The sequence below is a fragment of the Coturnix japonica genome, chromosome 15 (assembly GCF_054131305.1).
Source record: "Coturnix japonica strain WE chromosome 15, WE-NBRP24, whole genome shotgun sequence".
NCBI classification, from domain to species: Eukaryota; Metazoa; Chordata; class Aves; order Galliformes; family Phasianidae; genus Coturnix; species Coturnix japonica.
The window spans coordinates 9,331,683-9,358,552 of NC_140677.1; the positions used below are offsets into that span (position 1 = coordinate 9,331,683).

General features: G+C 45.0%; 1 protein-coding gene and 1 long non-coding RNA gene across 4 annotated transcripts in view; one reads left to right on the plus strand and one right to left on the minus strand.

Moving 5' to 3' along the window:
- The window catches only part of CFAP100 (cilia and flagella associated protein 100), an 11,726-nt gene extending 2,664 nt beyond the window's left edge, over positions 1-9,062 (minus strand). Inside the window, exons 1-13 of one of the 3 annotated variants that reach the window (XM_015875054.3) lie at positions 8,964-9,062; positions 7,296-7,466; positions 7,014-7,100; positions 6,144-6,250; positions 5,134-5,326; positions 4,442-4,509; positions 3,695-3,858; positions 3,016-3,096; positions 2,669-2,817; positions 2,446-2,590; positions 1,920-1,968; positions 949-1,100; positions 25-157 (exon numbers count right to left, since the gene is read on the minus strand). In XM_015875054.3, the coding sequence (XP_015730540.2) occupies positions 25-157; positions 949-1,100; positions 1,920-1,968; positions 2,446-2,590; positions 2,669-2,817; positions 3,016-3,096; positions 3,695-3,858; positions 4,442-4,509; positions 5,134-5,326; positions 6,144-6,250; positions 7,014-7,100; positions 7,296-7,362 (1,395 nt within the window). In that variant the 5' untranslated portion in view covers positions 7,363-7,466; positions 8,964-9,062. Of the gene's footprint in view, positions 1-24; positions 158-948; positions 1,101-1,919; positions 1,969-2,445; positions 2,818-3,015; positions 3,097-3,694; positions 3,859-4,441; positions 4,510-5,133; positions 5,327-6,143; positions 6,251-7,013; positions 7,101-7,295; positions 7,467-8,439; positions 8,518-8,963 lie in introns of those variants that run through there. The other 2 variants (XM_085516883.1, XM_085516884.1) reach the window with 2 other exon arrangements.
- The window catches only part of LOC146758357 (uncharacterized), a 27,672-nt gene extending 3,147 nt beyond the window's left edge, over positions 1-24,525 (plus strand). Inside the window, exons 3-6 of the long non-coding RNA XR_014934844.1 lie at positions 6,895-7,023; positions 9,065-9,156; positions 19,732-19,922; positions 22,001-24,525. This is a non-coding gene — a long non-coding RNA (uncharacterized LOC146758357). The remainder of the gene's footprint in view (positions 1-6,894; positions 7,024-9,064; positions 9,157-19,731; positions 19,923-22,000) is intronic.
- The last annotated feature ends 2,345 nt before the right edge of the window (positions 24,526-26,870 follow it).

Sequence of the window (26,870 nt, forward strand, 5' to 3'; positions counted from 1 at the left end):
CTTTACTTTGATTTTGGGGTGTACCTGGGCATCTGCTTTGTGCTCTGAGGAATAGTCTTCAACTTTGAGCTTCAACTCTGCTGCTCTCTCTTCCAATTTGGTGACAGTAGATTTCAAGGTGAGCGAAGCTTCTTTCAGCTGTGCTTGCTCCTCGTCCCTGGGTCGGAAGAGAGAGAGGAGCTGTTTGGAAAACAGTACCCACAAAACATATGGTTCCTTTGCTGCTTCCAGCCATGTTGTCCCCGCTGATGCCGGTAGGTGGAAGCATCACTACACTCCATTTCTGGGCGACTTGGCTCGGAGATGGGTTTTTTCTGGGAGAGCAGTTAAGGTGTGTGTGGGGAGAGAAGGAGCACAGCTTAAGTAATGGTCTGGGTTTTGTGACGAGTCAGTGTGGGAAGCAGATTCCATTTAAAAGCACTCACTTGAAATGAGAGGCGCTTCAGATGAGAATAGGTGTGTCTACCTGCCATAGAAATACTGCTCTGCAATCACACTTGGGTGAAGGGTTTGACTCAGAACAGGCACTGGTCTGGATCTCTCAGGATGAATCTTGTTTCTGCCTTTGATCTTTCCTTAGCAGAATTATACACCATCCTTCATGGCATACATCCCCCTGCAGAATACTACATGCATCAGCTCCCCAGCCTGTGCCTTCGGGGCTGTGCACCAAGCTGTGAGTGCACAGCTGCTGATAAGAAAGGAATTCTTTACAATAAGGTAAAGAATGAGGTAAAGGCACTGGCACGGGCAGCCCAGAGAGGTGGTGGTGCCCCATCCCTGGAGGCAGCCAAGGTCAGGCTGGATGGGCTCTGAGCACCTGATGCAGCTGTGGGTGCCCCTGTTTATTGCAGGGGGGTTGGACAAGATGGTCTTTAAGGGACCCTTCCAACTCAAAGGACTGCATAGGGACCCCCTTCCCACCACTCATGACAGGATCACACTCACTTCTTTTGTTGTGTGTTGATGAAGGTGTGTTGGAGCTCATGCATTTCTCTCTCTGTCTCCTGGAAATTACAGAGGTAGGAAAAGTTCTGTTCCTCCATCTCCGTGAAAACAGACAGCAGTTGTTGGGGGTCGGTAAAATACAGCTCAGGCTCCTGGATTGGAAAATGTGTGATATCTATCAATAAGTGCACGTGTAGTGTTGCAGAAAGGGTATAAGCAAGGTAAGGGCCTGTACTCCTGATCCCAGCTGTTTTTTCTCTGCCCATGTAAACATAACCATGTAAACCTGGATGCTTTGCCCTTAGTTCATCTTTGTTCTGCTGCTTTGATTTGAGGCTGGAAGAAGGTGCCCTAAAGCTTGCATGTGTTGTTTAACAGCACTGGTCAGTACTGAAAAAGGTATTATTTTATTTATTTATTTTTTTCTTTATAGAAATGTTGCCTAAATAACATGTAATTTGTAGTTCACTCCCAGAAAGAGAAGTTTCCCTGGTTTGGGGAATGTAGAAACTGTTCAGTATCAACACAAAATGTTTTTGTGACCCTTTTTTCTCTATTCCAGATGAAAACATAAATCTGGGTGAGAGGAACAAGGGAAATGTCTCCCAGTACCTTTGCTTACTGGTGTTATTTGTGGCTTTCTCCAAGCAGAACAGTCAGGCACAGCCCCCGAACGCTGCTATGCAACCCCAATTAAATGTGCTTACTTAAGGGATGTTACCAAGCAGACCCTGGCCTAGCTTAAAGAAGTTCTGTCATGCAACAGAGAAGCTCACTGGTTTCTTATGGCAGTGGCTATGGGTGTTGTGTTTTGGGGAGGAAAAAGTGTTGCAAACATCTGGGTGAGAAATCTCCTCCTTTGGGTATAAAATGAAAACTTCACTAATCTCAACACCTCCTGTTGAGGGAAATCAGTAACGCTAGTACATGACACAGGATAAAGTTAAATATTTCAGAGTAAAGCTTTTTACCTCATCATCATCCAAGCAGATTTCACTCTCTTGATCCTCTGATGAATGTCTGAAAAAGCATTTTGTGTTATCAGACCCTTAGAGAATTGACAACTCAGAGAGACCCTGTTAATATATCATGAGCACGGTAAGTTGCCAATGCTGACACCTGCAAGCAGCCTCTGGCTCCAGCTGCAGGTAACTTACAGGAGGGGTGAAAACTTCAATTTGTGTCCCCTTAGTGCCAGGCCTATTTATGGCAGCAGCCCAATAGTGGTTTTGTGTGAGGGATGGGCCTGCCTATGGTACGGATGCCTCTTACTGCGTGAGGTCTTACTAAAAGAAGATAATGCAATGTCTACTGTGTCCGAACAGGTGACTGTGGCCAACAATGGGAACAAGTAACCCAGCCATAAACAGGGCACAGAAAAGCTTTGCTCCAGGATGGTTCCAGGTTCTACCCTGAGGAGCAAGTTTCCTCTGTACCAAACTAAGTTATGGTTGTTTTTTTGGTTGGTGTCCTTTTTTGTGTGTGTCAAGTACTTACGGATTTTCTGTTGTGAGATGTTTCGGGAGGTTTTTGACCTCTGGTTTGCTCCCATATGATAAACTTGAGTTCAAACTTTCTGCAGACAGCAGAGAAACTGGCACATCTATACCACTCGTGCTCATCCCGATGGTCAGATCCTGGTCTGGACACAAGAAGAGGTGGATACTTGGAGCATGAGGCTGCCCCATAGAGGAGTGGGCAGCTCTGCCACAGTACTTACCCTTCTCTGAGGCACTTTCTTTGTCAGTTTTCAACTGCTTTCCGTGCTTTTTTTCATATTCCTCCTGCCATTCTTTTGGAGATAACTGATAGAGGAAGTCTTTGTACGTCTTGTACTCTCGCAGAGAATTCTCAAATCTGGTTATATCACTGGGGTGGGAAATGTGGGCAGTTTGTTAGCAGGGAGGAAAGCCCCTGTTTGAGCAGGTCCTTTCTAACCCTTCACACTCAACTACACCCAGAGAAGGGACAGGGAGCTCTTGTCCTTATGGGCACATGGAGATAAATGTAAACCTCTCTGCTGCAGGTGCTGGTAAAGGCTGGGCAGGGATAGAGTGTGATTCTTACCTTCGGAGGCTCATTATTTGGGAACTAATTGAGTGGATCTCTACTATTCTCTTTGCTTTTGCTGCAGATTCTTTTTCAGAACTAGAGAAAAACACAGGAAAATGAGCCATGAAACAGTTTAGCAACAAGCACGTAGTGAGATGAGATGCATATAACACAGATGGGGAGGAACACTAAAAATCTCTCTATTGCAGGTAAAGATGTACCATGAATGACACTTGTCTGAAGACACTTTGCCTGAAGGCCCTGCCTTGGCAAGGGGAGCACGGGGTCCCAGCAACACTTTTCTAAGTCAGGGTGTTCTTAATGTGGCTGCTGCTAAGCATCAGTTTCTGCTCTGCCTTTGTGTAATGAGGCAACGTACCCAGCTTGCTTTACTTTGGGGACTGCTCCTGCTGTGAAGGGTTAGGGAGAAGAGTCTGCATGTTATCAGTGTTGTGAGAAGTGGTGGGAACAAGGGTGGATTCTTCACTAAAGATAAACTGAAGGCTTCAGTAATGAGGGGATTCCCCTGCTACTGGTTCCTTCCTCTCTTCCATTGAATGTGAGGAGAGAAAATGCTACCAGGACTTTAACTCTGGGAAAACCCAGACACAGGGAATCTGAGTTTGGATGCTATCCAAAACCCTCAAGCAAAAAACCTTTGTTCAATACAAAAGAGTTACTCAGCTTCCATTACATTTTCAGGGCTTGAACAGAGCTTTTGTGGCTCTCCTTCAGGTACTCATCAAATATGTCAATATCTTTCTCCAGGTTATGTTCAGCCTTTTCCAGTTTTCTTTCCTCTTTCCTTGCTATGTTCTCCAACTTTTGAATCTCTTCTTTCTTAATTGCTATGGCATACTGAAATGAACACAAAAGATAACACAGTCACGTCGATTGGTTGATACTAAAGGTGTGTTGGTTTGGCTTTGTTCTTGGTTACCTTCTTGCTTTATAGTTGTTGGCAAAGGGTAATGATTCAAACCAAGACTCTTAGTGCAAACTAGGTACATAGAGGCCAGGAGACTTTTCAGAAGTAACAAGTAAGCAGTGATTGAGATGATTCAGCAGTGTATTAGCACAACAACAGAGATGAATAATGGGGATATTCCAACATTATTTTGATTTCATAATGGCCCTTATGGATAAATTACATGAGTAGAGCAAAAGCTAAAAGGTCAGTATGTAGATGTATTTTGCAAATTAAGGGGGAAATAACTGGATGGGTGGTGCGAATGACCTGTTTCGTTTCTTAGTGGACTGTTGGTCTATAGACTATAAGTGACTAATGCAGGGCTTGGACAATCGGTTAATGAGATCTGATGAATGCCCTGCTGATGTGACCTCTAGGCAATGTGTCTCATGAAAAGAAACAAAAACCCAAGGCAACTATGAAGGATAATTAAATGAGCAGAGAGTAACATTCTTAAAGAAAACCAAATACCTCAAGCAAAAATGTCTCTCTTCTGTCCCTTATGTAGTCATGGAAACTTTCTTTTTCTAATGGGTAATCTGAAATGAAGACAAAAAATTCATCAGACTACAGGGAGAAATATGGTCATGCAGAGAACAGGTAGTAGATAATGAGAATGGATGTGGTTGGCACTGAAGCTAGCAAAACTGATTATTTTATTACCATTTTGACATTGGTTTGGATCAGTTTCAAAAGGAGTCTCTGTATAAACAGGTAGAATTGAGTGGTGAATCTTGTCCTTACAAAGATCAAGTTTGGTTCTCTAGACATTAATGGCAAAACTATTCCTCTGTCAGAGGCAGAAAACTATAGACTCGTGTCCACCAAAATCCAGCTCCAGGTCAGCTTGGCACAAGGTCCTTGTGAGCTCTCAGCTGACTTCTGTGCTGCATCCCAGGACTCCCAGCTATTGTGGAAGCCACAGGGGATGCTGGAACCCAGGTTACCCTGGTGGTGTGACATCTGCTGCAAGTGTAAAGGCATGAGAGGGATACAGCCCAGCCACACACAGGCTGTCAAGGTGAACCAGATAACTACTGTGCCTACAGGAGCTCACCAGCATCAGCTAGAGCTAATTGCCAGCCCCATCCCCTTTTTGATTTCTGATTTAGGCTGCTCTTTAGCTGAGCAGCACTATTACAAAGACAGGAACTGTTCCCTACCTTTTTTCATGGCTATCTTCCATGAAAGACACTCCTGAAGAGCTTTCAGTCTTTCTTCATCTGTTGCCTGTTTTCTGCTTTCTTCTTCCTCTTCCTTTTGCAAAGCTTTCCTAACCCCTCTTTCCTTTGCCTTGTTTTTAAAGGAGCAAGTCATTTTCTCATGAATTTTCATGGTCTTCATCTTTTCATGTTCCTATAAGAAGTCAGTTATGTGGACAAATTGATAATCTGTTTTGTCTGCTGTGGTTTTCAATGACATCAAGTGGTTATTCCCAGTCTAGAACTCTGCAGCTTCTAATACCCTGCTGATGTAAACCATCAAGTCTGGGTTGAGAGGGTCTCTTGAAACTCACTCCAGAGATTTCTGGAAGGTGAAACATTGTGCTCAGTGCTTTCACATGGGCCGAGGTCTGTAATTCATTTGCCCTCTGCATGGGTTAGGCTGAGGGCATTGCTCAGCAGACATCCTTGGTGCCCTTCCTGCTGAGCCCTTCCCTATATTTACTTCATGACCTTGAACCCAAGCTAAAATCAGATTATCAGTCAGCTGAGGAGGCTTGCCTAAGCTTGTTTGGAGGCTTCCCTTTATGATTTAGTAACAAAGACCTCTTGCTTTCATATCACTGCTTGGCTTCTGCAACTGCATCAACGCTTAGTCCTCTCTGAGACATCATAACCTCTCTGTGATTTCCCACTGCCACTGGATCACATGCCCTTGGGAAAATCCTCAGTGGAATTAAAGAAGAAAAAGACATTCCTCAGACCCATCATTGTTTTGTAGAGAGAAACTTAAGGCATGAATCCCATGTCCTCCTTTTTCTTAGGCCTGTTGAACTGCAAAGAAAGAGACCCTGCACCCAAACCTTCTGTGGATAATCACCTCTAGCAGTGCTAGCAAGCATCTGCTTCAGGAACAGGAGGGAGTAGCAAACCTTATCCTTGGTTTGACTTTACGTTGGTTGGTTGTCTGCCTTGGGTACACATGGGTGTAAAGTATCATGTATACATACCGCCTTTGCCTGTTTTCTATCCTTGCTCCTTAGTGCGAAAATATCAATATCTGCAGGAACTGTAAATGGGTTTCTGTGAATGGATTCTTCATCCTCCTCTTGGAATTCTGCAAGAAATGGGTGAGGATGTAGAAGATACAAGGCAGGATGTTAGAACCTTGTGCAAAGGGACTCTGATCCACTACATATCTCGAGTTGGCTTCTGGTTGGTGGCAGCTGACTGCTTACTTTAACATTTAATGTTAGCATTTAACAAACTCAACCCTAGATTAGAAGCCTCAATATACTAAGTGCTACCTGGGTCTCTTCCATCTCTTGTTACTGGTAGGCACTTAGTCTTCTCAAGAAAGGCAGTGGGGTGAGCATAAGTTGTTATTGTTAATATAAGCTTAAGCCCTTAGTTGACAAAGCTTGAAGACAGTTTATCTGTAAAATAGGAAAGCTTTAGGCAGGCCTGATTCTGGAGAGCAGAACGGTCCTGTGCAAGGAGATACTCGGCTTTATGATTTCATGATTGGATATAAAATCAACTTTGCTAGATGCTCATGCTCAGATTGGTGTCTGAGAGATTAAGAAGAAAGGGAGTAAGGACCTCAGACCTTGGCTGTACTAGGAGATCTATCAGAGAGATTAATTCCTTTGCCCCTCTGTAGTGCTGTTGGTGGCAGAGCCAAGAGCTGCGTTCCCTTGCATTCTCTCTTCCCGTATCCTAACCTCATTTACTGAAATCTTTATTCACTGTTTTCCTCAGGCAGAGCATTTACTGAAGCTTTTGGAAGCCTGTCTTATCTGATTATGGTCAGAAGAGTATGAACACAGACTTCTCCTTTGACCAAAGAATGGAAAGCTGCTGGAGCATCGTGACCTTACCTGACACAAGGTAGGTTTCCATTCCAGGTTCAGAAGTGAGACTCTCACAGACTGACTCTTCTTCACATGCAGATGGCATCATTGACTCTGGCCCAAAGAAAACCATAAACAAATTAATCAACTGGGACCTGCCAGTGACTGAGGCAATGAGGTTTTACAGCAGTGATAGGCCTCAGGGCTTTCTGGATCTTAACCACTGAGCTCCAGTTCTGACCCAAACCCATGCTTTCATCTGCACACTGCTGATTCACAAGCAACAATTTTACTTCCTAAAGCTCTTACCAGAAGATGCTCCAGCACTGTGAGTGCTGTGGGTTTCTTGAGATACGGCTGAATGATTGCTGGACATGCTGTAGGAAATTTGGTTGCGTTAAATTTTAGGCTGGCAAAGCGACGAAGGTTAGTTTTCAGTTTCTCTGAATCCAATTTCTTTTGTAGCCTTTGCTGCAGGTCCTAGGGGAGAAGGCATGATTGTAATGATCTCACTCACAGAGAACAGATAGATCGTTGTAACACTTATCCTTGAATCAAAAAAGGCAGAAAGCAGAGTCCAGTGAGGTTCTGTTCAGTTGATGTAATTCTGCTGCTGTATTCCTGATCCGCACAACCATAAGCGCAGCAGAAAATATCCTCTTCCGCTTGAGCTAGTTTTAAGGCTATTTTAAAGCATCATTATTTGCTCTGAACAGCCTCCAGTTTTTATGTATTTTGAGCTAAACTCATCTGGCCTAATTTCCCTGTCCTTGGTGCGATGTGTTTCCTATTGGCTGTGTTTCTGCAGCTGCCCAATTAGTGTCTTATTCTTCAGAGGTGTCAGACTTTCAGAACTGATGAGACACAGTCCGAGGTAGAGCTAAAGTAGTTTGCAATGTACCCCAGTATTTCCTCTCTCCTTTTTCTGGTCTTGAAGTGCCCACTCCAAAAGCCTTTCCAAAAACAGTGTTTGGTAAGTGCACTTTGTGAAATATGTGGGGTGGTTGTGGCAAATAACCTGAGTGTTTGGCACTCTTAGAGCACACTTTGACTTGTGTAACCCAAAAGATTTCCCATAATAACCTTATTGTTCCACAGGGTTGTTCCAATTTCTGCTGCGGGGAATAGGATTGGAAAGCAGGACTAGAGAGAGGATACTGGCAGGTGGGAAATAATCTGTCAGTGAAGCTCCCTGAAATCAAAAGCACTTTATGTTACCTTTAGCAAAGGATACAGAGCTGTTTCTAAGATCAACTTATAATCACTTTATGAAGACATTCTTGGTCTGAGATTGTTGATTTTTCTAATAGATTGTTTGCACAGCACTTTGGAAACGATTCCAAAAGCTGCAGAAGCACTGGTTGTGCTAATTACAATTATTACACTCTATAATGCAAATAGAAACTGCTTTGTTGCTGGAATCATTTGGCACGTATATCTCACTGCCTCTTACGTTTTTTACGCTTCAGTAGCTCCACATCAGCATCCAGCAGGACATGAATCAGATAAAGCATTCAGGGTTTTAATCTACAGAAACAGTTATCCACTGATTTTTCCCTTTCATCAAGCTGCCGTGCAGAAGGGGAAAAAAAAACAACAAACCAGAACAAAGTAAACATGCAAACAATTCTAATAATGACAGAATAAGATTCATCCACCATCTTCCCAGAGTACACGACAAGCTCGTGTTTTGTACACTCAATCAATAAACACGATGCAAGGACTTGCAGAGAAGGGTTGAGCTTGCTGGAAAGTGACTCCAAGTTTGGAGCTGTGGGGTTCTGTCCTGTGATGTGATGTGCCCCCCATCCCACTGTGCACCCCCAGCTCACACACAGAGGCAGAGACCTCTCACGTATGAGATCTCCCATGAGACACCCACTTCCACTTGTCTGAGTACAGCTTTACTACGTCTGATGCCGACAACAAAAGAAAATGATGTAAGTGAGCTCCCCCCATTATATTTTGGTTTCTCACCCCACTGGACTCCACGCTCCTCACAGCTGTGTTTGGATGGGGGCAGAGGCATGGACACGGCTTGGCACTGTGCTGTTGATATTCTGTTTGTGCTGCCATAGAAACCTGAGCTCCCGCTGCCGGGTGACATGTGTGGTGCAGCAGAGTGAAGGCTCCCAGGGTTCCAGCCGCAGTGAGAAGCATCATGACACAGGTATTGCCATACATCCATAAGTTTTCAGGTAGAAAAAGAGCTCAGGTTCTTAACCCCATCTCCACAACGAAGCACTGGGATGTGGAACTGGGAGCTGGAGCCCTGACAGTGGGAGTGGTGGAGTCACTTTGTCCTGGAGGCATTCAATAACTGCAGAGATGTGGTCGGTGGGGGTGGGTTGGGGTTGGACTGGATGCTCTTAACGGTCTTTTCCAACCTAACCAATTTTATGATTTTATATGGCTTGATAAGTTATCAGCTGAGCAAAGTAATACATCTTAAGGAAGAAATGATCTTCAGTTCCTATATTTTCTCTTTCCTGTTTCTGAGAAGACCAAATCAATTCCAAATGGATCATATTCTTCTTTAGACTCTCTATTAAAATAATTTCAGCTTTCCAAAATAGCAGTTTCCTTCATTTACAGATAGGTTTCCAAACAGCTTTTTCCATCTGAATAAGTTGTGCAATAAATAGCATGCTTTTCTGTAAGTGCAAAATCCCATTTGATTGTTTTAGTTCTTTTCTGTGATTGCTGATTATCAAGTGATTGGATTTAGGCAACAGAAGGAAAATGCTTATAGAGGAAAAAGAGTCTTTATTCTGTATGTGAATACTTAGATTTTTTTTAGCACTGATACAAAAATCATAGGAATTTTTTGGTATATTTTAGGAGATTTCCCAGATGTATTGGGAATATGCATCGAAAATAAGACTGTAGAATAATTTCCATTACCAAAAAAGAATAATTTAGGAGTAAATCGTACTTAAAATGCGGTTTTCTGCAGGTGTAATATCAAATGCCCTTGGTTCATAAATACTAGTTTATTACATAAATGCAAATCTGTAGCTATCACAGAAATAGAGAATGGTGAATAAAGGCATTGGAACAGCTACAGATCTGTCCGGCCTAATCCCTACATCACATAGATATCTATATACCCATTGCTCTCTTTGGTGCCAACCACTGATTTCCCAAAACTGGAACACAGATTATTTAAAATCAGAGATGTATTTTGGGAATGTTTGGAAATGTGGAAGCTTCTCATAATGTTGGTGGCTTCGATCCTTCACATGCCATAAACCCCTTAGGCTTTGTTTTACCTTGAGGGCAGAGAAGTTTTTAAGGCCAGCAGGACATCTCTGGTCTATTCTTAGCCACCATTAACTTGGTTAATGAATGGAATAAATATCATGTGCACATCATGGGAAATGCTGCTTGGTGGCATAGGCTGTGCAGCTGACCGGTGCTGTAGCTCATTATGGATTTCTGGGTTGTGCAATATAGCTTCAGGGCACTGCATTTTGGGCATTATTAAATGTCTGGTCTGTTGCAGGTCTGGGGAAGACGGGCTTGTTTGCATGATAAGAGTTGAGGGCTGCCTCTTGCATTTCCAGCAGGACAATGTTTGTAGACCTGGGGGACTTTAGGGGAGGGTTTTGTAACAGCATAGACTTGGGATTGCAGGATATTCTTGTCACCAAATGAAGGCGTGGGTGGAAGTGGTGGAGTTGCAGTCTCTGGAGTTGTTCAAGACCTGTGTGGATGTGGTACTTAGGGGACGTGGCTTAGTGGGTAATATTGGTGGTAGGTGGACATTTGGACTGGATGATCTTGGAGGTCTTTTCCCACCTTAGTGATTCTATGATATGGTTATTTCTTTGCTTCCCTTTATTTCTTCCTTGGAGGGAGTTGCTTGACTTCTCTGCTTTGTGGTTGCTCCTTTTCTGATGTGGGGATGCTGATCCCTACCCCAGAGGTGCTGTAAGGGTTAATTAGTGTTGGCAAAACGTTTTGAAATGGATGATTGAGAAACGCTGCCAGAGATGAAAGCTAAAGAAGTATCTCGGTAAATAAATATTCCTTTGTAGTCTTATCTTTACAGGAAACTCCCTGTGTACCCAAGATGCTGCACAGGTCACTGAGCAGCCATCTCTCCATTGCCTGGAGTCTTTTCAAGGAGACTCATTTAAGTTTTTTGCTTCAATTTCTTCGAAGTGAGCCCTGATATACACCACACAAAGGGAACAACCTAACTAAATGCAAGTGACACAGAAGCACCACGTGGATTGGTGGTTATTTTCCTTCTCTGGAGCTCTTGTTCCTCTGTTTCCTGGGTGCATCTGCCAAAACCTACAGCATCCCAAGAGGAAGAAGGGCAAATCAGAGCCAGTTTTCAGGGTGGCATGCAAGGCAGAAGGAAGGGATCCGCAATCAGTGTCAATAGCACACACAGTGCAAGTGCTCTGCTGGAGGTGGTGAGGTCAGCTCTGTCTGACTGTGGTCTGCCTGTGGCACTGCTGCTTACCCTCTCCATTCATCTGAAGCTTTCTTCAAGGAGGGATTTTATCTCAAGGTGAATTTTTTTAGCTGGAGGCCATGGGGTTGGCAGCAATCTCATATTTCAGGCCTCAATGACCCCTATTTCCAATCCTTTTATGTAGTAGGTGAGTTTTCCAGATATGAGGAGTACCAAGAAAAGCCTCTGGCTCTTGAAGGAGAAATGCCCCCAGAGATTGCTCTGCAAGAAGACCTGCCTGCTCAGCTCCCATCTTGGCAGACAGGCTGATGGAGCAGGGCTCGCGTGGGTCATCCTGCCAGCAGTCCTTACTCCCAGTGTCTGTGTGGGCTACCTCACCCAACATGAAGATCAGAGGCCTTCAGTGGTCTTTCCCAAATGGTATTGCTTTGTGGTTCAGCCATCTCCAGCTGTGCTTGTGTGATGCTCTGCTAGCTCCTGATCCCAGGTCCAACCTCCTGCTCCAAGCAGGGCTAACTTAGGTGACCAATACCTTTCCCAGCTGATCTGAAAACCTCTGAGGATGCAGATTTCAGAAGTTCTCCAGATTACAGGGTAAGAGCTAGGAGGCTGAGCTTGGGCCCCTGATTGGCCCCACTGCCTTGCTTTGGTAATGATATAAATAAATTGTATTGTTGCAATTTCAAGGCCAGTTCTGAAGAACTGTTTAGCCCTAATCCCAAATCGAAAAATAGTTCCAGCTTTCCCTCAAAGCTAAGTACAACTGGGGCCTAGGAGTCTGCATTTGGCCCATTGTAAAGAGAGCCACAGAGCTGAAGCCAAGGAGACTTGCCTAACCAGGGCTATAAATTCTTGCTATTTGCAGGGACAATTGACCCAGGAACATGAGGTTGCAACTTCGTGATTTTACATTAAGCTCTTAAGGCACCGTTCCAGCCATTTTCCTGGCGCTTGCTTTGTGGCAAAACTACAGCTGCTGTGACTGATTGGGAACCAATCCAGCCGAAAAATACCCTGCCCGAGGAAAAGATCCTTTTATTTTGCTCACCGTGATGGGCTGAGGGAAACACATGGGATAATGTAATTCCCTATCAGTGCCAGTCTGTGCTTAGGGAGATGGTGAAGCTGCTGCTTTGTGGTGGTAGAACTGGTGATCCCACACACAAATAGTTCCTTCAGAGGGGTATGTGGGTCAGAAAAAGAAGGATTCCTAAAGTCATGGGTCAGGCTGATTTCTAAGAGCTGCAAAAGCGAGCACATGCTTTATGGCTCCAAACCACTCCTGCTCATGTGGAAAGGATTAAAGATAAAAACAACCCTGCTATTCACTTTGCTCCAGAGCTGTTTCGATCCTGTCTGTCTGCTGCTCCAAAGAAGCTCTGACAGGAGCTATTATCTGTGATCCAAAACTGTGGCTCATATCCCCAGGGTAGCTCATAGGATCCACCTTCTCTTGCCAGAGAATGAGGCATTGCTGGGTACTGGTCATGGTGGTTTGCAAATGTTTGGTGCCAGCCTGGCTGTTTTCTTGCAGAATGCTTCAGTTTGCATTTCTGCTGCGAGTGTGGAGCTGTGGGGCTCAGAGAAGCACTGATGCCACACGTGGGGCTTCTCGTAGCTGTGCAGCTGCAATCACGGACAGTGCAAACTCATGCAAGGACGGCCTTGTTACTTGGAAACGTTTCCACATCCTGTTCCTATCCCATTGACTGCACCTGAGTGAATGCCCACTGTTCTCTCCACCAGGATGTCAGCAGATCCTGTAGTTTGTTTTCCACTGAAATGTCTCTTCTTGGGTAAATATTACATCTGAGGTTGCTTTGCCAGTGGCTTTCCTACCCGGAGTTTGTACAACAGGTCAATGCCCTGCTCAGAGATAAAAGGAATACTTGCTGTGAGTGCTGTTTGTTGCTCTGCTATGCCACTCTGCTGTTCCCTTGCCACTTTCTCCTTTAAAGGTTTCTGAATGCCGCTGAAGTCCTGGAGGTTTTAGCGAAGTGAAGGAAATTTAAGACAAGCTATCGAGGGCTTGGACAGAGCAGAAGGGCAGAGCAGGAGCTTGTTTGTTCCAACAGCCGTGGCTTGTAAATTATTCATCTGTGTGCAACAGAAAAACGCAGATCCTCAAAGGTTGCGTTACAAAGGGTGAGGTGAAGGATCAGCAAGCTTTGAGCAAAACAGGAAGGTTAACAAGTCCTGGGGAGCCCTTCTCCTTCCACTTGCATCTGCTCAACAAAAATGCCTGCTTGCAGAACAAAACTGAGTCCCCAATAAATGAAACAATGCACAGACACAGAGATGTGTGTGCATGGTGGGGAGTTTTCCCTCAGTTTTCCCTCTATTGGAAGCAGATTTGAAGCTGGTTGCAATGAAGTGTATAGAGAACCTGTGAGCACTGAGCACACAAAAGTCTCTAGCCTCTGAAGTGGGGGAAAAGTTTCCAAAGACCAAGAAAGATCAGAAGAGCAGGCTAAGCAGAAAAGAAGCCAGCGTGCTTCTGCTCAGCAATTTTGTCTCCAGACAAAACCAGACTTCAGCTAATTAAAAAGAGCAGATGCTAGCTGGAACATTAATTGGAACAGCTCTATTTTGACTGTGCTTAGATCTATATTAGCTCTCTTGTAGTAGGTTTGGAGAGAGGTAAGTAACTCTTTAGCAGGCCTCTTGTTTTGTTACACACTACATACTTAGGGCATACTGAAATATCTGTGAATATGTTTGGATCCTCTGTTTTTTTAGGGGCAAACAATTCTCCATCTAATAGTGTACTATCACTCAGCATTCTCAGCCCTTTTTTCTCACGGTGCTGGTAGTAAAGTGATCTTCCTTGGTTTGGGGAGGCCTTGTAAGCAGTGCTGGGCACTGGGCCAGCTTCTGTTCTTCCTGATATGTATTGTATTAATGGACGTCTCTTTAACCTGTGCACATTTGCTCCCCTCTGTCTCTGTCCCTTCTCATCAGACTTGTTGTGTGCCCTGCAGAAAGTGCAGAGAGCTTAGCTGACATCTGATACACTTATAAATAGCCTGTCTGCCCTGCTATGGTTCTGCAGCTATCCCATATGAGCAAACACTCAACGTATTGCGCTCTTCCTGGAACTGGGATGCTATCGAAGATTTTCCTCCAGCGCATCCAAACTTGGCCTCTGCTGGAAGCTGGGTACTTGATTGCAGGCTCTGCTGCTCTCTTCCAGATTGGCAGTTCCTTGGTTTTGTCCTTGTCTCCAGTTCCTTCTTAAGAGACAAAGGAAAGGCGTTATCCAAGTAACGAGGCTCTACCACTGCTGCTGCCCTTCCTGCTCCAGTGCTGGGGGTAGACAGGGGCTCTCTTGGTTCCAGGTCTTCTCCTCAGAGCCCTCAGCAGAGGATATGGGACCTCCTGAGCTGTCACCCTCTTTCTTTGCCACCATAGGGCAAAATTCCCTGTCCTGTGACACCGAACTGGTCACACTCTAAATGATGTGCTCATTCCCAGCCCCTTTACAGACAGGACCTAAAACCTCTCTCCCTCTTCTGGGCATTGTCTCATAGCAGTGCTGACAACACTAATCCTAATGTAACTTCATTTTTTTTTGGCTCTTCTCTCTTCCTAGGTGTGAATGCTGTCATTGCTGAATGACACCTGCTCCCCATGGCTCCCTTTGGTTTACAGGAAAAAACATTTTTTCCCCACAGCCCAGATGCAGACAGATGTCTCCTGAGGTCGGTGCCTTAGGTAAATGGCTCTGTCTGACTTGGTTCTGATTGCATTGAGCTCTCAGTGCTCATCCTCCTTCTTGAGGTGTCTTGTTGACTACCAAGGGCTTAGTGACTGGCTCCCATGCTGCTATCTGATTTTAGGGGTGAGGAGATAAGGTTAATTGATGTTTTCCTCCTTATGTTTACTTCACACATTGCTCCAGCATCTCTCCTTATCAGCACCTATGTGCTAAACACAGCTGGGCTGCCCGGAGCAAACATCAACATTGCTGCCTTTGAGCTGGGGGTTGCCCCTCCATAAGTTTAATGATCACTTCTTGAGTTGCTCTTGGTGGTTGCTACATCTAAATGGCCACCCCAGAGATAGAAGGTGGATTTCTCATTGAGGGAACAGGAGCAGCGGTGCTCAGAGCTTCTGATGGGAGCTGCTTTCAGGTACAGCAGCAGTCTTGCTGGTGACTGCTGACTTGTGCCAGATGAAACCCTTACCGCTGAATGCCTCTTCTGTTCTTCCAACACAGCTTCTAAATTAGAAACCCTACTGCCTGCATACGATACGAGGAGGGATTTTGCAACACTGGAAGGCTGAGGCAGGGCACAAGGATGACAGTCATTTCTGTTGCTGAAGAGGCTTGATTGCATCCAGGTGTCCACTGAAATGGTTTCCCTTCCCACCCATCTCCCCAGGGGTTGTGAAATGTTGGCTCTGCTCAGCTGGTGCCAGAGGAGCAGCTCGATGAGCTCGTTGCTTTCCTATTGCTTTTCCCCCTGCCAGCAGCAGCATGTCCAAAGTAAATCACAACATTTTGGAGCAGCTTTGGTTCAGGCTCAGGCTGGCAGCCTCTGTCTTGCTGGGAAACATCTTGATACAGCAGCTAACGTTCAAATTATAGGAACACAGCAGGACACCATCCAGGCATGGAGAAGAGCCTGCAAGTGCTTGCTGTGCTGCACGCTCTCCAGTGGCCTGCCACGTGTTACACAGACTGAAGTTTGCTGATCCCAAGGCTGTACCCTGCAATGAAAGCCAGCCGATGCCTGTCCTTCAGATCCAGCTCCTCTGGCCAGTATCCTCTTTGCAGGCTTCCCAAATAAAATTTAATGGAGCTTGTTAAAGCTGCTCAGATTGGTGGTGGCTGTGGGAAAGGCTCTTGTAAGAATGCTTAGATTTCTGTTATCCTCATATTGAGTTTCCTGTAGACTTTTCAGTGCTTACAGAGCCTGAGCTATGGCTAAGCCATTCTCAAGGGCTAGTTGAAGTCTCTTGTTTATTTTCTTGATGCTTTTCCTAGCATCTTGTAAATCATCTTCTGTCTTTGGCAATGGTAAAGTGTGAAGCAAGCAGTTTCACCACTGCAATATATCCATGTTTTGTTGCAGCAGGAGGAACAGAGCCCAGTTCTTAACTGAAGGTCTCAAGTTGTTTGGGATCAGCCCAGTGAGAGCTGCAGCAGTTTGGCTGATCTACCTTCCGTGCCCCATATGCTGTGTTAGATCTGGGAATTTGCACATTGTGGGTCACAGTGCATTCTCTTTTCAGAGGTGAATCCTGCAGCTCCATCAGTGTACAGTTGCTCACCGTGGCCCCTTGGAGCAGCCCACATGGCTCCTCTGCAGGCACGTGGCCTTGAAGCCAGCCAGAGAAGCTCCTGGCACATCTTCCTCTTGAAGGTGGGGATGAGAGAGGAGGAGGCTGCAGTAATCGAGCTGACAAAACTTTTTGTCTACTGTCTCAGCGGGCTCCAGAGAGGGCTGAGGAGTGCCAAGTTCTCTGCCTGGCCCTGTCCCATGTGGTGGCATCCTTCCAACACGGCTCAGGAGCCTCTGCTTGAGGTGACTTTTCAGCATTTTTATTCCTTCCCGCACCTCTTCTTTTGGGTTGTTGAAACTTTCCTGCTGGCTTGTGTTTTTATGAGGACTTGTCTCACCCACTGAGCTTTGAGGGCTGGGACACCTCTCCATCCCCACTTCCAGCACTGTGCCTCACCCGTGCTGTACAGCCTGCCCTGCTGCTGCTCCATCCTCCAGGAACATAGTCTAGTGGGTAGTGTAGTGTTGGTGGTAATGATTTGATGGTTGAACTGGATGATTTTAGTGGTCTTTTCCAACCTTTATGATTTTATGATTCTATGTTATATGCCTTCCAGGTTTTGGTAACCTTTACTTCTTTTGCCCAAGCCCAATTGCAGTGAGCACTGTCCTAGCATCACATTCAAGTGGTGTTCAAATCTTCTCCTTCTGCCCCACGTGAACAGCTCAGCTTGGGAGGGCAAACAGCTCTTGCATCTGTCATTTTCCTGCTGCATGCTGGTGCCCCCTCTATTTTAAAACGTTTTTTTAGCCTGAAGACAAATAATCATACAGTTTTCTGAGCAGCCTGGCACCAATTTAATCTATTTCTGTGCAACGAAGGCCTGATCCTGGCAGTGCTGAGCCAATTCTCTGTAGGGCAGAGCTAGGCTTGATTCCTCAGTGAAATCTGGTTCAGTGTTGCACAATGTGACTGTTCTCTGGGGGGATGGGGGGGGGAATGGGACTGTGTGCAATGTCCAATCTGGACTGGACAGACACTGGAGTCTGATTGTGCTGGAATGACGTCAAAGGCTGCAATACTGTACCTCAGCCTGGCACTGGGCTGCTGCTGCAGCTGTGCTGGAGGCCACGCTGCTTCCACCTTTGCACGCTGGATATCCACTTGCACACCCAGCCCTTCCCTGCACGAAATTACAGTTCCAAACTGGAAGCAAATTGATGTTGCTTTTTAAAGGAGCACCCTTGTATTTCAACCTATGGCTGGGATAAAACTCCAGCTGATGTGCAGCCTTTCCCATGCCTGGGGCTCAGACTAGCACAAATGGATGCCAATTGCCAATTGCAGCAGCCAGAACCACAGAGGGTGCCAGTAAACCATGGTGCTCATCCCTGTGTCACTGATGGAGAGAACATGAATGTGTTATCTATTAGCAGCTGCTGCAGACACTTGCTGCTGAGCTCTGCTGAAGGCAGGCAGATAAAGCAGCAGCCTCAGCTTGCATCCAACCGCAGTGAAATCAGGGTTGCATATATGCAGCTGTTTGCAGTAGGGTGCTGTGGGGGAGGGTGAGACCTGAATGTATACCTGAGCAGATGTCACATAGCTCCATCCCATCCACCCACAGCACCCCAGCTTCCTGCAGTCCCTAGAGGCTACAGCAGGGCAGGCAAGTTGTGAAACACGTGGAGCTGCTCTGCAGGAGGGGACCTGCTGTGACCTTCTGGCACTGCCTATATCTTGCCAGCTGTACCAGACCTGGTACAGCATCGCTGACGGTGCACATCTACCAGGCCTGGGTTGAAGTGGGCTGATTCCAGCCTTAAGTTGTCAAGCTGACACTTCTAATCCAGCTGTTTGGCTGTGTGCTGGCCCAAGCAACAGTCCATCTTGACAACTCTACTCATAGGTCAGAAGGAAGGAAAGAGTGTTTGACAGTTTCAGTTTTCCTATGAATGCCCAGGCAGTACTTAGACTGTTCCTAAAAAGATGCTGACGGATGAAAAATGGCTCCCAAGATTTTGGATATACTTGAATTTTCCAAGTGTAAAATCCAAGAGGATTTCCAGTGTGACTGTGGCAGTGCAGTGTCCTCTCCTTCAGGCAGAATCAATGCCATTCAGCAGAAGCTAGGCAATGGGGCAAAAGCAGTGAAGGGAATGGGAAAGTAACAAAGAGGTGACCTGAAATGTTAGCAGGAGCTTTTAGGAGAGCTCATGAAGTGAAGAAACTGGAAGATTTAAAACTGTATAAAAAAGAAAGAGCAAAAATTGGTGGGGTTTAAATAATCCACATACACTGATTTTAGCATGTAGCTGCAGAGGGAAGGATGTCATCCTTAAAAAAAAAAAGGTAATTTTGTACTGGACAAGTCTTGAAGGTAAATATTTAATTACAGGATCGATTTTGATAAAGACCCAGAGTTTGCAATTGATTTCTTCATCCTCTTCTGTGCCAAGCAGTGAAATTCCTGGTTAGTACTGGTTGTTGCAAATAACGTCCATTTGTGATTATAAGTGACTTTGCACACTAAAAGAGAAAAACGATGCCTTAAAACCAACCTCCTTTCTGTCCTCTCAGATCAGTGATAACTCTCTTATTTCTGGGGTAAAAACAAAGTCAGTATTCTTGACTGATCACCCTAGCAATGCTGTGATAGGGCTGGCCCTGTGATACTTCGCAGAGCAGAAACTTGTCTGTATTTACCTTAGGGACTGTGATATAAAGACAGGAATTTGCTTGCAAAAGGGAATTACAATAGCGAATTTTAGCTAAGCCTGTCAAGTTACCATGATCAGTGCCTAACTGCAAAAGTGGAGGTGATGCGTTTTGAGTGACAGGAGCTGTTGCACTTTCCAAATGAGCACTACTGCATCCATTGGTTCATGGAATGCTCACAACTGAATACGGGCTTAAGCCAAAAAGAAATCCAGACGCTTGGTCAAACAATGGGTGATGTTCAAAGGTTTAGAGCCATCTCTCTTTATTTTAGGAAAAACTGAGTTAGTGTAGAGTTAAGGAAGAGAGAAATGGTTAATAAAGATGTGCTCTTCTCTCCCATTCACTGATTCCAGGTTCTCCTTCCAGGAACTGCCACGCTCCCCGTGACACTGGAACAGATTGGATTTCCTGAAGACAAGGCTTTGTCATCATCTTTTTGCTATGTATTCTTCACCAGACAACCTGAATGCAATTTTTGAGCATCAGTTCGTTCAGTGTCATGCTGTGCCAAGACTGTTATCCTTGGGGATGGAAAAACCAAAGAGAAAGGAGATGAGGTGGGTTGCTTCTGGTCATATAGACATAAATTAAGTAGTAGCAGTTGGGAAAGAACGTGGTTTATAGGAAAAAATATATGCTGGTGATGTGTTATTTCTTATTATGCCAGTAGGGTGAATGTTTTGTCCCCAAGATGCACATTTTTAGATCACAGAACTCATGACTAAAATCTGCCCAAACTATCTGACGATTCAAAGGTTGGTGTGAATGAAAATACTTTCTATGATCACATCTGTATTTTGGGGAAGCGTAATCCAGTTCTGAATCAGTGTTTCCTTCATCGCTTACATTCCTAGTAAGGATTCATTAAACAAGGAAATAGAACATTACATCACAATGGATCATTTTTAAACACGCCACCCCTCTGTTCTGTTTTTTTGCTTGTTTGTTTATAATTGTTCTGTTGAGAATATCTGCCTTGTGACAAGCAAAGCTGTCAGTTCTCAACAAGCAGTGAAATGAATATCAACTCAAGGCAAAGCAAATTGGGAAGAAGTTCCAGAGAGTGGTGCTATTTGAAATAAGCTAAAGTATTATTTTGAAAGCTTGCGTGGAAGAATGGAGGTTTGCCAGCTATTACAATTGGACTTCAGAGTAACTGCTGAGTGGGTAATTATTCCCTGAGGAACATGGGAGTCTGGACAAATGTAAGAGGGAAACAAAAAGTATATGAAGAATTAACGTTAGAAAACAAGCTAGAACATTAGTCACAGGAGGGATATAACTCAACATTCATTTAATGTTTATTTCTGTGATGAACAGAAACGTTCTTAACCCCTGTGCTGAAGCAGGAAATAGGAGATTTCTCTCTTCTTAAGGCAGCTGGAACTGCTTTGTTGATTTCATCTCTTTGATAAGATGGTGTAGGGGAGGGCAGAGAAATGTCCTGAACATACTGCAAATCCAGCAAACAGGCTTTGTGGGAAAAGAACTCACTTGTAAAGCTTGTTGGGGTATTATGTGATGTCTGGCACAGTCTTCAGTGACTCCCCAAGATGAAAAAAAGAGAGAACTGCCAAGGTTTGAAAGATGAAGCCCCCCTCCCCGCAAGGATGCGCTCATGGTCTTTCTACAGAGCATGGTCTCATTTTCTCCTGCGCTGAGCAGCACCTCAGCAACATGGAGGGGACTCAGCTCTTGATGATGGCCTTAAGTTACACCAAGGGGAGGTTCAGTTTGGTTATTAGGAAAAATCTATTCTCAGAAAGCATGGTAACAGGCTGCCCAGGGAGGTGGTGAAGTCATCGTCCCTGGAGGTGTTCAAGAAACTTGAAGATGTGGCACTGAGGGATGCAGTCAGTTGTATGGTGGGGATGGGTTGACATTTGGATGTTATAGTCTTACTGGTCTTTTCCAGCCTTACTGATTCTGTAATTCTGTGACTTGGTAGAGGAGTTTTGCCTGCCATGTTGCTGGGCTTACAAGGACAGGGTGAAACATAAAGACAAAGAAAACTCAAAGTGTGAGAGAATTTTTGAGGTTAAATAGTGCATATGAGATTGGTCTTGTCCTTAAAAATCTTTTGTTTCATAATCCTACGCTGCAACTATTGAACTATAGACTTACTTATAGAATGACCACACTGAGCCTTTGTGGTTCATTGCTCCCATTATTAACAGCAGCAGTTTCCTAACCAGTCCTCTTCCTAAAACAAGACTAGTGTTGCTTTGGATGTTTGGTGTCTGTGACAAAGAAGAATCTCCTTGCTGGGCTCTCACCACGTCCTTGGCCAAGTGATGGGCTCCCACGTGCCTTCTTATACTTGTCCCTTGTCAGTGTTGCATTTCTGACCTGTCACTGCTCTGTGACCAGAGCGAAGGTTACCAGTGTTTTTGTGTGGGCTTTGTGTTTACTATTTAGGGTGAGGGAGAGGCTCTGGATTCTGTCGTTTGGGTCATCTTCTTGGTTTCCCAATTCAGTGCAAATGGAGAAGGCAGGGCAGCTCTTCCTTGGAAACATTCACATTCTCTTGAGAGATTTCTGGCAAACTCGGTGTTGGCAACACATGATGGATACAACACAGCCATAGTTTTTCTTTTTTCTGAACACTGTCTTCAAAATGACCATCTTCTCTCAGCACCTCAAGCCACTTCCCGGAGTCCCGAGCACAAGGATCCTGCACAAACACACCCAGCTCTGCGTATTCCTTCCAGGAGAGGGCAGGGGAATACAGCTTATTGCAGATCTGCTCCTGAACTGCAGCCAGGATTACTCATGGCCCAGATCTTCCTGTATGTCCTCCAGTCTATTTTGGTTTTTTAAACGCAGCAGAGGTAGGTGCTGAATCTCAAAGTGAGTCAATGGATTTTGTCACATTGACAAACCTGCCTGTTCCTGAGTCATCTTTAGGAGGGACAACTTGAACTGGGCTGCTTCCCTTACTCTGGAACCTCTAGGAACTGCAGGAGGTTGTCTGATTCCCCGGTCTGTTCAACATGTCATTGGGTGCAGTACTTCTCTTAGGTGTGTCTGACCACATACTCAAATGCAGTTCTGCATAGAAAGCAGGTTTGAAGTGGACCTAGTTAAAGATAGCCTGGGAAAATAACAGCCAGAAAGAAAGCTGATGTTCTTTCTCAGTATTGTAATTTACAGAAAGTTTGGGAGAAAATCAGAAACTCTGCTCAGCTCCCCACTGTCTTTAATATTCCAAGGAGCATTAACATTAAAAAAAAGCCTAGACTGAGTTTATTCTATCTTATCTCCCCCTTAGACCTATAACTCTGACTTGAGAAGACAACACAATTTCCAAACTAGTTAAGGAAAGAAGGAAAAGAATCGATGAACTGTTGTCTCTGCAGCAGAGATGCCCTTGCAAGGCCAAAGAAATTAAGCCCTGAGCTTGCTGTTGCCGTTTCCACCTTGTCCTGCAGAACCACAGACAGGGATAAACATATTCTTTGTGTCAATATTTCTGTAGTACCGAAAGAACTTGCAGTCCTTATCTGCGAATGTCAAGGACTGCTGAGTTAAAGTGCTCGCAGTGCTACTGCAGTTTGACAGGCTTGGGTGCTCCCCTTGATCCCTGCAATGGGGCCAAAAGATTCAGGACAGAAGGGTCCAGCCACTGGGATCCACTGATGGATTGAAGTCCTCAATTTTTCTTTGCCTGACTATTTTTGCTTCTCTCGCTGGAAAAGAGCAATGTCAATGTTCTGTACATAGAAGTGTGTAAGCAGTCAGTGCAGCCCAACTAGCCCTTGTTCTGCCAAGTGGGCTCACCTCATTACTAGCAGTTTGCTGGTGCAGAACTACAGCAGGTGACATTTAAGGGAGCACAATCTCTCCTTTTTCCCATCTGCAAAGCTCCCCTTCCCCTCCAGCCCCTTCAGAAATGGGAAGATGGTTGTAACACAATACCACACAACTTACAGAAGATGGGAAAACCTGAGGCAGGAAGAATGAGCCTTAGGACAGTCACAGATAGGAATACAATGTGTGGGCAGAGCCAAACAGTGAGCAGTGCTGAGCACAGAGCTGATGAGCCTTTTGCTCCTTCTCCTACCTTTATCAGTTCTGTGCATAACAGCTTGGGATCAACATCAGCCTGCAGTTCCTTTCTGACTCGATAATGCTGTGCTATTATTATCCAGGGAAATGTTAAAAGGCTCCAATGCTGAGCTGTGTTTGCCTTTCCCGACTGGATCTTTAGCACACAGCCATGAGACAAAGGACAATGAAAAGTCCCTTAACCTCACCTGGGCCCTGTGTTTGGCGGGCAGAGGAATGCCACAGAGGCTGCCTGAGCAGGAGAACCAGTCTGACTGAAATTCCCTCCCGAAAGGTGGCAAAGAGAAAATGGAAAATCCCCAGGCAGGATCAAGGGCCAGAGGTGTGAACAGGTCTTTTAAAAGGACTCCTGTTGAAGAGATGAACAGGGAAGGAAGTGTCTTAACAGCGCACAAAAAGCGTGAGATGGGGAGAAGACAAATGCATCTTACAGCGTGGAGTAGGGGTCAGTTTTGCTGCAGTACCAAATGAAGTCATCGAGCAGAAGAAAGCTGATTCAAGCCATTGGTGACAGCAGCATGGACCTCTCTAACCCTAACCTGACAGCCTGCCCCAGGCCAGCAGTCATTGCACCGGGAGTTGGCAGTCAGAAGTGACCAGAAGTCATTGTATTGGTGTAGATATGTGCATTTCTTCTGCTGTTAAGCAAAAACTCACAGCGATTCCAACACCAAGAGCAAAGCTCAGCTGTGTGCCAATTGCTTTCACTGTTGCAGGGCTTCAAGGGATTGATCAGAAAATCAGTTCACAGCTTGAGAGGTGCATGGCGTCGCCACTTTGCTTGTAAATCTCAACTTTGGTTTAGGCCCAAAAGTGCATTTATGGACCCCAGAACCACAGCTGTGGGTTGGGGTCTTACAGCAACCTCAGTGTGATCATCATGGGAAAGAAAAGTCCTCAGATAAAATCCCAGCTCAGAAAAGATGCTGTAGAGGATGAAGCTGTGAACATCCTTCACAAAGGATCTGGGCTCCAAGTAACACCAACTTGTGCATTTTTTTTTTCTCATTATTCTCTGTTGCACAGTAGTGGGTTTGCACAGGAGTAAAATTCTTTATGCTGAAATTAAACCTCAGAACTCGTGCTGTTGTATATTGAGTTTGTTTGTTTTCAGTGTGTCCTTTGTCTGTCTAAAATTTATGCCTAGGCAGAAAGAGCGGACTTTGGATGTTTGTCCTGGGTGTCCTGCTGCCCGGTAGCCTGTTCAGGGCAGGAACATCTGCAAGACTGCTGAATGCCTGGAGGTCCTGTAGGCACCACACGATGCACAAGGGCTTTGCTGGAGTTTCCCAGCACAGCTGATCCCATGCGTGTGGCAGAGGGCACATGGACATGTGTATGATTGTTGGTGCACCCAGAACTTGTCACATAGAACTCAAGCCAGAGGCTTATCCTGGATGCTAGAGATTCATTTTCCCTGGCCACTCTATGTTGCCTACATGCATATTGTTTTTCCCCGGGGAAATGTTGTAGCAATACAGAACCCCTAGTTACATGTGTGCTTATTTCCATTGTGTTTTGCTTCCCAGCGATTGCTATTGCCTAGCATTAAATGGATATGATGCTCTGTAGGATTCTGCATTGTGACTGAAGTTGCTCATCCCATGAACCAGGGCAGTGCTCATTCACCCCTTAGACTCAGCCTCACCAGTCTGTTACCTGGTTTAACAGGTTTCAACCCATCCCTCAAAGTGACTCGCCCATAGCAGGTAAAGCCACGTTTCCCTCCATCACCTCTGTGTGCAGCTGCATGATGGCACAAGGAAAGGCGGCTGGACATCTCATCTCAGCAGCTGCACACATCTGGGTCTGTCAGAGCCCTCTGCACACTTCAGCCTTTGTGTAACAGCAGAATGCAGCCAGCCCTGCATGGTGCTGGGAGGGAAACGGAAAGGATTTGGCCTCATGAAGTGAAAGCAGCTCGAAAAGCAGAACTGGGGCACGCACTGTTATATTTGCACGTGAGTAAATACACGATTTCCCTTCCTCTTCTGAATTAGAAAGCTAGAATTTACTGGAACTTAAATCTAAAGAAGCTGTCCAAATTTAGAGAGACCTCTAACATGTCCCTGTGCATATTTAGTAATAATATAGTAAAATTAAGGTTGTAAATTTTGTTTGTTTCCACGGTACTAAATATTCTAAGGTAATTCCCTGTTTGAACAAGCAAGCAGTTCTCGTTCCAATAAGGTCGATCTTAAGGGTTTGGGATTTTAGCTGTATTGAAATTTCCCCATCTAATGCCTCTGCATTGCATCAAACTAAACTTCACCTACCTGGGGGGAAGACATGGCACGAAGTCCAACCCCAACCCACCCCCACCATGCCCACTGTGTCCCTCAGTGCCACATCTCCAAAGATCCTAACCACCTCCAGGTGTGTTTGAGCCCACATATGTATGTAATAAACATGTAACTTAGAAATGTGTATATAACATATACAAATAGTATGTCCATTGCAGAGGGACTGGAATTGAGTACTGAGGGGACCACTCAGTACAAGAAAGACATTGAGATCCTGGAATGTATTCAGAGAAGGGCAAAAGAGGGGTCTGCAGCACAGGTCTGATGGGGAGTAGCTGAGGGGGCTGTGATGGTCAGCTGCTGGTACAGGCTGCATGGGCAGGTGATGGAGTTACCATCTCTTTAGGTGTTAAGAAACGTTTTGATGTTCTACTTAGGGATGTGGTTTAGTGGGTGATAATGGCGACGGATGGATGGTTGGACTCGGATGATCTTAGAGGTCTTTTCCAGCCTTGGTGGTTCTATGATTCTATGTGATTCTATATGAATTGGATGATCTTTATGCCATTCTATGATTTTCTATCTATGCACATATATGTATAACAACTAGTGTGTATACATACACGCGTGTAGACAACACACATACATAATATATATGAGTATGTGTATATATATACACACACATATATTGTATATATATACATATGAATATATGTATATATTTCAATACCTGAAGGGAACTTACTCCCAGGAGGGGAGAAAACTATTCGAAAGGGCTGACAATAGCAGGACACGGGGAAATGGTTTTAAGTTAAAAGAGGGAAGATTTAGGTTGGATGTTAGGGGGAAGTTCTTTACTAGGAGAGTGGTTAGGCCCTGGAACAGGCTGCCCAGGGAGGTTGTGGATGCCCCGTCCTTGGAGGTGTTCAAGGCCAGGTTGGACGGGGCCCTGGGCAACCTGATCTAGTAAAGGTGTATGTTTGGTGGCCCTGCCAGGCAGGGGGGTTGGAACTACATGATCCTTGAGGTCCCTTCCAACCTGGGTCATTCTGTGATTCTGTGATTTATATATATGTTTGTGTATATATATGAGTATGTAGATACACAAACAGTACAGTGCACATATAAAACTAGGCATATATATGTGTGCATATTAAACTGACGGCAATAACGCTAGGGGAGAAGCCAGCAGTG